This window comes from Camelus dromedarius, chromosome 15, assembly GCF_036321535.1.
Source record: "Camelus dromedarius isolate mCamDro1 chromosome 15, mCamDro1.pat, whole genome shotgun sequence".
Lineage (NCBI taxonomy): Eukaryota > Metazoa > Chordata > Mammalia > Artiodactyla > Camelidae > Camelus > Camelus dromedarius.
The window spans coordinates 1,454,916-1,466,981 of NC_087450.1; the positions used below are offsets into that span (position 1 = coordinate 1,454,916).

At 35.6% G+C, this 12,066-nt stretch overlaps 1 protein-coding gene and 1 pseudogene across 1 annotated transcript; both read left to right on the forward strand.

Annotated features, from left to right (window-relative positions):
* Nucleotides 1–246: 246 nt before the first annotated feature.
* On the forward strand, nucleotides 247–1,608 carry LOC116155201 (olfactory receptor 5M5-like; annotated as a pseudogene).
* An 8,915-nt stretch (nucleotides 1,609–10,523) lies between these two features.
* On the forward strand, nucleotides 10,524–11,562 carry LOC135323020 (olfactory receptor 5M8-like). The gene has a single exon (XM_064494272.1). The coding sequence runs from the start codon at nucleotides 10,524–10,526 to the stop codon at nucleotides 11,460–11,462; it is 939 nt and encodes a 312-aa protein (XP_064350342.1). The 3' UTR covers nucleotides 11,463–11,562.
* The last annotated feature ends 504 nt before the right edge of the window (nucleotides 11,563–12,066 follow it).

Genomic DNA, 12,066 nt, shown 5'->3' on the forward strand with positions numbered 1-12,066 from the left:
TTCTCTTGCTTTATTCACACAAACTCTTCTGAGTGAAAATTCCTTCATAAGTAATTCATACAGGACTTTGTTATTTCCAAATCTGGATTATTTATCTTTGGTCTTTTCACATAAGAATACCACAATCTCCTGTATTTTTTGGATATAGTAGTAAAATAGGTCCTGCAGAATTTTCTTCAAATCTCTATAATTTGAGCTCTCTAATACAGCAAGTAATGAGTGTGATTCTCAAAGGTCAGACTTCTAAATATGCAGGCACTGTTAAGATCTGCAAAAGTGTTTTCTATCACATCACTGTTTTGTCTCAAAATGTTCCTGGGATCAATGATAAAGCCCATAATTTTGTAGTAAATCATAGGTGGCAGTTAGTGGTTCAATCGATTTTAAATAAACTTTAGGTCATAATTCCCTCCTTCTCCAACAAGTTGGAGTCACAGGAACCATCCTCTTTGGGAATCATCCGCACATTATACACCTAGATGTTACAGGCTATGACCTTCTTAAAAGTCCTACTTCCTACAGCTCCTGACTCTGTCTAATTGCCATGTGTGATGGTAGTTGAGAGTAGAAGAAAAAGAGAGAGAATGAGAGAGAGAAGAAGTGTATGATGGACTTCTCATTCACTTCTTAATTTATTTTAATTCATCTAAGTGAACAATGCTGGCACCTAAGAAAATGGTCAGAAGAAATTCCAGCTTAGTGACTGAATTTGTTCTCTTGGGATTAACGGATCGTCCAGATCTTCAGCCCATTCTTTTTGTGTTGTTCCTGGTGATCTACTTGATCACTGTTTTGGGGAACCTTGGGATGCTGGTCCTGATCAGGATAGATTCTCGCCTCCTCACCCCTATGTACTTGTTTCTTGCCAGTCTGTCCTGCTCGGATTTGTGCTGTTCCACTAATGTGACTCTCAAGATGTTGATGAACTTCTTATTAGAGAAAAAAAACATTTCCTATACTGTTTGTCAAGTCTGGTGCTATTTTTTCATTGCCATGGTTATTACTGAGTATTACATGTTAGCTGTAATGGCTTATGATAGGTACATGGCCATCTGTAACCTTTGCTTTATAGCAGCAAGATGTCCAAAGGGGTCTGTATTTGCCTGATTGCTGGTCCATATGTCTATGGGTTCCTTAGTGGACTGATGGAGACCATGTGGACACATCACTTGACCTTCTGTGGCTCCAATATCATTAATCATTTTTATTGTACTGACCCACCCCTTATCCGGCTCTCCTGTTCTGACACGTTCATTAAGGAGACCTCCATGTTTGTGGTGGCAGGATCTAAGCTCTCCAACTCCCTTCTCATAATCCTCATCTCCTACATCTTCATTCTTATTGCCATCCTGAATATGTGTTCTGCTGAAGGTAAGCACAAAGCTTTTTCCACCTGTGGGTCCCATCTGGTGGCAGTGACTGTGTTGTATGGGACCCTGTTCTGCATGTATGTTAGACCTCCCACGGGCAAGTCAGTCCAAGCAGTCCAAGATCATTGCCGTTTTCTACACTTTTGTAAGCCCTATGTTGAACCCCATCATTTATAGTCTGAGGAACAAGGATGTGAAACAGGCTTTCTGGAAATTGATCAGAAGAAACGTACTTTAGAAGTAAAATTACAGTGCATCTTTCTTTAAATATTAAATAAAAGATATTTATGAGAACTGGATACAACTTTAACTGCATTTACAGAAAAGTCAATTTTAAATCCATGATGAAAATCTATATTCTAGCAACAAAACAGTAAAGACATAGGTATAGAAGACTTACAGTTTTACACGTGACGTGTGAGTGCATTGTGTGTAAAAGACTGGGCATTATACGTGTCGATATGGGGGATCACTTCTCTTTCTTTACATACTTTGGTATTTATAACTTTATAGGTTAATTTTACATTATAAAATTTATACATTCTCATAGTAAAACATTCAATCTCTAGAAGAATATACGGTGAAAGAGTAAAATATTTCCTTTTCTCTGCCTTACCCTGATCTTCTATTGTCACGTCTCAAAATTCCTATTAAGAATTCCTTATATTTCCAGGAAGTTTCTGTATATCCACAAACCAATGTATGGTATGGCCGTATACATATACCTATATACACAAAATTGTTAATACACATGTTGACTATCATGAGCTAACTTTTAGTGGTTTTAATTCTGTATCATTTACTATGTAGAGGCTTTGATTTAATGGTTTAGAGGATGTGGCCACAGCTGCTGTTGACCTGCCATCACCTCTGGGAGAAAGAACTTAGGATAACACCCTTGTGTCCATGACTGACATCCATTTATTTCCCTCTACCTGTGACAGTAATTTTCAATAAGATGTGTTCCTCTTTAAGTCCTAACAGGAAACAAGAATCTTCAAATAATTTATTTTTCAGATATTAACTCTTGAAGCAGGCAGAGAATGGCAGGTACAAAGATTTAGGTCTTGCCTCAGAAGGAATTTTGGCTTCTCTAGAGTTTATCAATAACATTCCAGTCTCCTAAAGACTAAGCTGTTCATGCCTTCTTTCATCCCTGCCTTTTAAACTATTTTCCAGGATGTGATGGATATTTTCTATTTATCCCATAGTTCAGATTTTACCCACAATTGTTTTTTGTCACAACTAGTTATCATGAATCCAATTTTAGAATTAATTATTACTTATCTAGAAGTATTTTAATGCTAAAGGATGCACATACAAGTTGATTTTTTTAAGATGTTAACATTTCAGGTGACTTTGAAGCTACATAGCATAGGCAAAGTTGATGAATGTTTGCCAATTACCTGTAATGAGTCAAGTCCTGCTCCAAGTACCAAGGACACTTCAAGGAGCACTAGGATTGTATAGTTTTATGAAACTGCAAAGATAAAAATCAATACAATTTGCCAAGTGCTAGAGTATAAGAAAATGAAAGGGCTGATGCTCTAGAGGAATCAATTCATTTTGAGTAAATTAAAGATCATCTTATGAATGTACAAGGCAAGAATTTGCTCACCTTTTGTGCACCTGCTCCAACATATGCATATCTCCCAGCACAATGTTATGCCAGACCAGGCAGGATCTGACCCAAACAAGTGTCAGATGTTACATTCAAAGGAAAAGGAAAGGACACAGAACTGTAATGTCTCCCAACTGACATATTTTTCTCAGTTGTATTTCAAAGCATCCTTTGTCTCTTAGAGCTTATTTTTGCTCAGCACTTCCTGCAGAATAACATTCTCATATTCATTGACTCTATATTATCCCATACGATTATTTCCACCTTTCTACTGCTAGAGCTTGTTATTTAAATAAATTTATTTTGAAAGTCAGGTTGTCTTCAAATTTTGTTCAAACACAAATAGGTAGCTATTCTTGTAACTTTTAACATTCAATTAATAGTTTGTCAGATTCTACTTAAAGAAATATCTGGAGATATATTGCTTTTAAGCACACACTCATATAAAGTTGTGTAAAATTATTTCAAATGTTAACTCAAGGTCCATGTATCTATCTTTACCACCTAGCTTGGCTTGACACCAAATAAAGGTTCCCTAATGATTGTAGTGTTAAAAAAACATAAATGAATGTCCATTTTGAAAGTAAACAAAGTGCCTCCATTTTTACATATATAAGAAGACTTTTTTCGAATGGACCAATAAGTGACTCAAAGCATATTAGTTACAAGCCAGCAGTACTGCTCAGAAATACAAGTGCCCCATGTCACTGGTACTTATGACCGACACTAGCAACATGAAGCCCATGGTTTTGCACACACACACACAAGTCTCAGGTAAAAGAGGTTTTTCACTAAGTACTTTCATGAATTGAGTGGCTGGCATTAGACAGTCTGTTTTTCAGTTCCTACTATGCTGTGCTGGCCATAGAATACGCATATGCTCATGAAGTACCTTTTCTATTAATGAATTATTTCAGTAGACCCTGGGTTTATACCCCAAAATTAGAAAATTCCCTTATTAATGATAAAGTATTTCATGAAGAATGTTAAAACCATCTCTTACATCCTTGCTCTTCTCTTTTTAAAGGTAAATCTTTTGGATTCTGCATTTATTGAACAAACTAAGAAATGTGATAATGGAAGAATTTAAAAACAGAATATTTACTAAACTTTTCTAAGGAACAATAGTTATGATATGATAGTTTATATTTTTCTTTCCACCTATCTGAAAGATCATGACTCTAATTGGTAGTTTTTCTAATGAAAACTGATCTATGTATATTTAAAAAATAATTGAATATTTCAGGGAACAGTAATGCTATAAGTCTAACATTTTTATTCATATATCATATATTTTATATTGAATAGTGGACATCTGAAGAATGTTTACATTTCACACTCACACATGCATACATGAAGGAGAGAGAAAGAATTAATATTTCCCAAAGATCAAGCACTGTTTTAATACATGTTGTCTCACTTAACGTGGTCACCAATAGTGTTATCTCAATATTATAGTTTCTCTTTTAAAAATGAGCCTACAGAGACTATGGGTTAATTATTAACCTAAAATCATGTAGCTTAGAAAGGAAGGCCAAATGTATCTGGTTTCAAAGGTTACTGATTATTTTTCTTATAATACCATCCTTTTTCACTGTATTTTTTGAAGGGGAAAAACCATGTCATGAATAAAACTATCCTTTTCTGTCTTCCAAAAATGCTGTTGATCAGGTATTTGCTAGCTGCATGCACCCTGAATGATACAATACATTGTAAGAAAACCTCCTGTTTTATAATCTAATAGCAAATTTTGCTTGTTGAATAAAGTGAGCTTTATAATCAGATCCTGACTCCATCATTTATCAGCTAAATTAATAGTTAAAAGCGTGAACTCTGGAATCAGATTTCCTGAGGAGGTTAGTCAACCTCTCTCTGCCTCAGTTTTCTCCTCTATAATATGTCTATATAGGGAAGCTGTGTGGAAGAAATGGTTTAATACCTAAAATACTTAGGACAGTGACTGTTACTTAGTTTTCCCTCAGTAAAAGCTAACTCATTGCTATTATTAGCTAAAAAATCACTTCACCTATTTGAGACTCATTTTCCTCTCACAGATTTCTGTATTTCTCCACTGTTACATTTAACATTTTTAAGATATAATACCCTTAAAAGTTTGGTTATTTAACTAAAAATCTGTGTTCCCCGTGCAGTAGTAAATGCTGTAAGGTCAGATGTAATGCTTGAAAGCAATTATTTCTCTATTGCTTAGTCTTGTACAATAGTCTGTGCTCCCTAAAAAATAGAGAGATGATAGATAGCTAGATAGAAGTATAGACAATTTTTACAAAGTGGAGATTGTGATATGACTTACAAAGTGATGGGAACTAGAAAACTTGAAACACACTGATGGAATCTTAAAAGTGTATATTTTATTCATGCATAATAAATCTATTTTTATTTCTTTAAACAGAAGAATTCATCTGGAAATGTTCAGAATAAGTCAGACAAGAGTGAAGTTTAATTTCCTGTGGTTGACCAGTTGTCCAATTTTGCAGCTTGTCATCTTTGTCATGTTTCTGTTTATTTGTAGTATCTTTATTGTGGAAATATTAAGCCTAACTCTGGGGCTCACACCCTCATGTTGTCTCTTTGCCAAGCTGCCAACCTCACACATTTTGGTTAACTTTTTATTTAAGAAGGTCATTTCCTTCTCCAACTTACCTGAACTGTATGACGTGATCACATTCCTGTTAACTCAGTATTTTGTTCCCGTTGCCCTCTGTGATAATGAAATCTACATAATTACCTGCAATTCATGTAGTTATAGCTTTGAATCCAAAACGTGGTGCATTGATATGGCCACCGTTGCCTGCATAAGTGGTTCTGTATAGACTTGTTTACCGTCAGAGTTGTTATCTCCAGAGCTGGCAACGTGGAACATCATTATGGCGGCTTGCCACTTTGTAGCTACTCAGACCAAATAAAATCTTTATTTACCAGAGACCATATTGGAACTATAGTATATGCCTAGAAGTATACAGGAGCCTCAAATTAGCATTTTTAAAACACATTTTCAATACTTTAAATCTCTGTAAGCCAGAGAAACCTCTCTGCTTTTGAATCTTATAAACATGGCTAGGTAATGATGCCTCCTGGAAAGAATCAATAGCAAAATTAAAATACTATCTTTCTTATATGTTTGTCACTCTTCTTTAAAACTGAAAAATAAGTAGAAAAAGAACTGCAACATTTGAAAATATGAAGAAATCCAAAGTTGAATTACTACATAGATCTTTTTTTTTCCAGAAGCATAAAGAATCACTATATGAAAAATTTGAATGGTTCATATTTGATCATGTTTTTATGTATGAAGTATTATAAACATGATGTTTTTATTTGTCTTTCTTGATAGGAAGTGATTCCTTATTTAAATAACAGAATAAAATCTTATGAATTTTCAAAGAATTTTCAAGTGAGAGTCAAGAATAATAGCTATGTTATTGACTAACTGCAAATCTTTGGTTCTGAAGCCTTAATTCCTCAGTTTATAAATCTTATCTGTCTTGCAGTCTACAAATAGATGTCCAATGGTAATTCAATTGTGGAATGAATTTTCCTGATTTTAGCAAATCAGAATGCATGTGAAGGTAGCCATTGATTTGGGAATTGCAATATATTTAAAATTTACATTATTTTGATAGCCTTGGATTGAGAGATCTATTATAATAAAGTGGATTTTTTCCTGGAAGACTTACTCTATTTAATGAACTTAATGGCAGCCTGTTTCACCTGGGCAAGACTATATTGAGGACAAGTTTCCTCTTATCTCACACCTCAGTCAATAGAAATATCTTAATGTGCTTGTGGTCACATATTAATTTAACTCAGCTTAAAACAGTCATTAAAGTTTATCAAAAGCAAGACACTGTAGCTTTTAAGAATGATTAAATATATGCATACTGCCTATGAAAGTGATGTTTATTCATTGAAAAAACTCACAACTATTTTACCATGAGACTTGCTAGGGTAAGAGAAAGAGTTAATGTATTTTAAAAAATTGTTTTGTGAGCACAGAGGAAGAAAAAAATAATTCTGGCTAAGGCTTGTAAGGTAGTTCTTTCAGAGGAGATGACTATGGAGCTGGGCTTTGGAAGTTGTATAGAATTTTAAAAGGTAGAGGTTGGGTGCAAAAGCATTTTCTAAAGAAAGAGGCAACTGATGGAAGGAGAATAGCTTGGTTGTGCCTGGGACACCAATTACAGACAAAAAATCCAGAAGAGGTGAGGCTCAATAGTAAACTGGATCACACGAGGAGTGAAGGGAGAGCTTTGTCAACATAGACTTAATTTGGTGTAGATAGGAACCATCAATACTCTCTAACCTGAGTAGCACCATGAGGGGCATATAACTTTTTCATTTTTCAACATGTTTTAACATGTTCAACATGAGAGACAAGAATTCTGTGAAGAGCAGTGCTTTCTTTTAACTGAGGTAGACAGTGACTGCATAAATGGCCACCATTGTTAATCAAGTAAATAACAGTCTCCTTCGCAGACCATTTTTAGTTCTCTCCAAGATGTCTAACTTTTTCCTTCCATTGAGGGATTGGTATTAGAAAAAAATAATAAATTATTCACTTATCTATTTGTTCTTACTTCTTTATTGCTATTTTAGCACCCAATTTTTTACAGATTCAGTGTTGTGCAGTTTCTGATTATCAAGGTCCTGAAGTGTATGGTCATGAATCACCCTTGTCTCCCAAACTGCTGAGGAGGAGCTGAGTTCCACTAACTTCTCAGGGGAAAAAAAAAGAAAAGCTATCTTCAAGGAACTGTTAATTGGCAGAATTGATTGCTTCATCCTGACTTTTTTTTTCCAAAATGCCATAGGGAAAAGGAATCAACCTTATAAATACAAGCAACCATTTCCTTCATTTGTAATTTTTGAAGGCCTATTGGTTTCCTTACATCTTTATAAGGAGGGCTGTTCATTTTGTGTGTGTTAGGAACTAGCTTAACTAGTGTATTTATACAATTTCTTATTTGCTAGGAATAAATGCATGGTTAGAGATAGTTAAAAAACTACATAGAAAGGTTAGAGTTAATTATATGGGAAGTGCTAATGCTCATACTTTGAGAATTTTTATTTCTTCTAAATACTAAACAAAGGAAAGGTAGAAACTAAAAATTCCATGTGGCTTTTTTTGCCTCACACATGGTCAGATCTTTACACACATTCTAACTTTTCAAATCCTCAAAGAAAACCCCTGGGACAACATTTCCAAGAACACTGAGACTTACAGAGGTAAGTTGTCTGCACAATTACAGAGCTTATGTGCAGCACAGTTGTGATTTTTCAGATGAAATCTTGCCAGTTCCAAGACTTATGTGTTGATTTTATGAAGTGAATATCAGTATTAAGGTGATCAGAAATATTTCACTACAAAATATATATTTTTTAAATTTTGGAAAGCACCAAGATACGTTGGGAGACCATTTGTAAAGAAGGCAAGATTGAAGAATAGGATATAAACACACAAGAGGGTACGATGTGATGGCTCAGTGTCCTCTGCTGGGAGATGAGAAACAGATAGCGAGATATTCTGCAGGGAAAACCAAGCACACACACTGGAGCAAGAGGTGAATTGCTTAGAATAATATGAAGAGGAAATAGGCAGTTCTTGAGGTGGTTCCAGGGAATAAGAGAGAGAGATAAGAAATAGGAGGGAGGAAAAATAAGAGAAACTGGTGATGTGTTATGAAGCTGGGGATTAAATATGGGATCAAATACTATAAAGCAGCCAGGGGAAAAATCCCATGTTAGGGTGCAGAGGGGAATTTAGAGAATAAATGTCTAATGTTTAAATTTTATTTTTTTTATTCTTTTTGTAACAAGTATTATCTTTCACCTGTGTTCCATAGAATTGCCGTGTGTGTGTGTGTGTGTGTGTGTGTACATTTTGGATGTCTAAATGGAATGGAATGGATAGAAAAGAGGTTGAAGGCAATTTTGAAAGATCTCAAGAGGCTAACTTCTGGGCTACCTAAGCATTGTCACCACAGTTTTTAATTGAGTTGTAGCATGGTCCTTGAGTGTAAACTCTGAGGGATTAATTAAATTTTAACTAACAATTATCACTTGATGTAGATTTAGCTTGTATAGCAGTCAGACTTGTGGGAGTCTTGAGCACTGATTGCATTAGTTGGGTAATAGTTTCAATTCCTACTAGAGTGAAAGAAAATAACTTAAACAAGTTAGAAGTTCAATTCTCATTTACATGAAATTCTGAAGTTCAGACATGCCATGATTTTAGGAGTTTCATTCTGCTTTTTCCACCATCCCATCCGGATGATCTGGGGTGGCTTAGCACTCCACCCCTATTGCAGCCAGTGGTAGGCAGACAAATGGAAGAGGAGGGCAAACCTGCATTATAAAGGGACAGATACAAATTGCACATTTCTCTTTAGTTACCTTCTCTTGTCTGGGACCTGCTGTTGGGTGGTAGCAAATCTAGTTTGAGAATAACCAAAGAAAAGGGAAGTTGTTGTGGTTGTCTGCTTTGTTTACTTTGGTTTTGCTTTGTTTCTTAACTGCTGCCCCATAAAAACCAACTCTGGATCCAAGGATCGAAACTCATACAGGTATGGGGGAGGTACTGCTTCTAGTTTAGACTCTGCTCAAATCCAAGCCTGTGGGTCTGTCCTGTCACATGACCCTTCAATCTGTTCTCACAGTGAAAGCAACATGCTGGACTAAGGAATTTCTATGGTCTAATTCAGGTCCTGCAACTGAAAAAGTAACTTTGTCAAAGTTTATTGAATTAACTAGAAAAATGTTAAAAAGGCTTTTGAAAGTTTTCCTGTACATTATATTGGCTCCCATTCATGATAAAAGGTTTGCAACTGTTCAGATTTTCAAAGATTTATCTTTTCTTTTATTTTTCCCCCAATTAGCACCTAGTCATTGTAAAATAGGAATACAAAGATTTCACATCTTACAGAGGTGAATTAAGGTATATATTTTAATTTATCACTTAGTGCCTTATTACAAACAAAATAAATGATTTCAACTGTCATGTCCTGGAAGAAATAATTGTTATCAGAGAAAGAACTTTTGGTATAATATTCTTGACTGCTAATTAAGTTATCTGGTAAATTCAATTAGATAAGTGGTGACTGTCCATTTGTTTATTGGCACTGAGTGCTAAATCTGGGATGAGAAATTTGTTGTAAGCTTAAGCAAAATGTGGAGAACAGACAGAGTAGAAGTGGAAATGAGTAAGAAATGTAGTGACAAAAACCAAAAAGATAAATAGACAAAGAGAAATAACAGAAAAATTAACAAAGAAAAACAATTGAAGTAGTTGAATGACAGACACCCAGCATCAGTTTGAGCTTATTTGCTAGTGTTTAATTAGATCTAGTTTTAATGAAACCACTATGTCTGGGGTCTCTTAGGACAAAGACAAGTCATAGAAAATGAAAGCAAAAAATTCAGAGAAAAAAATAATGTTCTAAGATTCTGTGATATTTTTTGCCACTTAAAAAAATCCTGTGTTGATTCAAAGTTCTCATTTTCCATTGAAGAAAATTATGAGAAGAAACTTCACTTCAGTGACTGAGTTCATTCTTTTGGGACTGACCAGTCACCTCGAATTGCAGATTCTCTTCTTTGTGCTGTTTCTGGCCATTTACGTGACCACGGTGGCAGGAAATCTTGGCATGATCGTCCTCATCCGGGTCCACGTGCGGCTCCACACGCCCATGTACTTTTTCCTGAGCCACTTGTCCTTCGTGGATCTGTGCTTCTCTTCCAATGTGACTCCAAAGATGCTGGAGATCTTCTTATCAGAGAGGAAAACCATCTCCTATTCTGCTTGTCTGGTGCAGTGTTACTTCTTTATTGCCCTGGTCCATGTGGAGATCTACATCCTGGCTGTGATGGCCTTGGATCGGTACATGGCCATCTGCAACCCTCTGCTTTATGGCAGCAAAATGTCCAGGAGCGTGTGTGCCTCCCTCATCACAGTGCCTTATGTGTATGGGGCACTCACTGGTCTGATGGAGACCATGTGGACCTACAGCCTCGTCTTCTGTGGCCTCAATGAAATTAATCACTTCTACTGTGCTGACCCTCCACTGATTAAGCTGGCTTGTTCTGACACCTACAACAAAGAAACATCAATGTTTGCTGTGGCTGGATGTAACCTTTCCTTTTCTCTCCTCATCATCCTGGTTTCCTACCTTTATATTTTTCCTGCTATCCTGAGGATTCATTCCTCAGAAGGAAGGTGCAAAGCTTTCTCTACCTGTGGCTCTCACCTGACAGCTGTCACCATATTCTACGCAGCTCTTTTCTTCATGTACCTCAGACCACCCTCGAAGGAATCCGTGGCACAGGGGAAAATGGTGGCCGTGTTTTATACCACTGTGATCCCCATGTTGAATCCCATGATCTACAGTCTGAGAAACAAGGATGTGAAAGAGGCTCTGATCAGAGAACTGTTCAGCAGGAAACTGCTTTCTAAATAAATTTGGGCGCTAATTTTAGTTAAACACTTTTATTTTATATGTCTTATGACCTTCTCTTAGATCTTAATACAAAAATAATTTGTCCAAATCCATATCCTTTTCTTGAAAGGCTGGGGGAAATTTCCATAGAGAAAATTTAACTAAAAGGAATCTGAGTATCAATGTCAACTGTTAAGAATTTTGAATTATCCAGGAAAACTTTGTTTGTTGAGACCCAAAAGTAAAGACCTGTACGTTGATGGATCATTGCCAGTAAGAAATTCAATTTACCCTTTGGGAAAAAAATATTAAAGCTAGAATTGTATTTTATCTTTGGAAGGTTTAATCATACAGTTTTAGCTGTCTCTTAATGGGGATTATTCACTTTAACATGTAGCCAATAACTTAAAAAAAAAAAAACACTTTTGTACAACTTTACTAAATAAACGTGCCTTCCTTACAGCTGAAAACCAGCATTGCACTTGAAATTTCAGGGTGGGGAAAATTTCCCCCCTACCTCATTTGAGTTCTTTTGACTAGTCTAATAATTAAATGGACACAAGAAAGATAAATATAATGAAACAATTTAATTCATATGCAAAGTGTTGTCATAAAAAAAGAGACA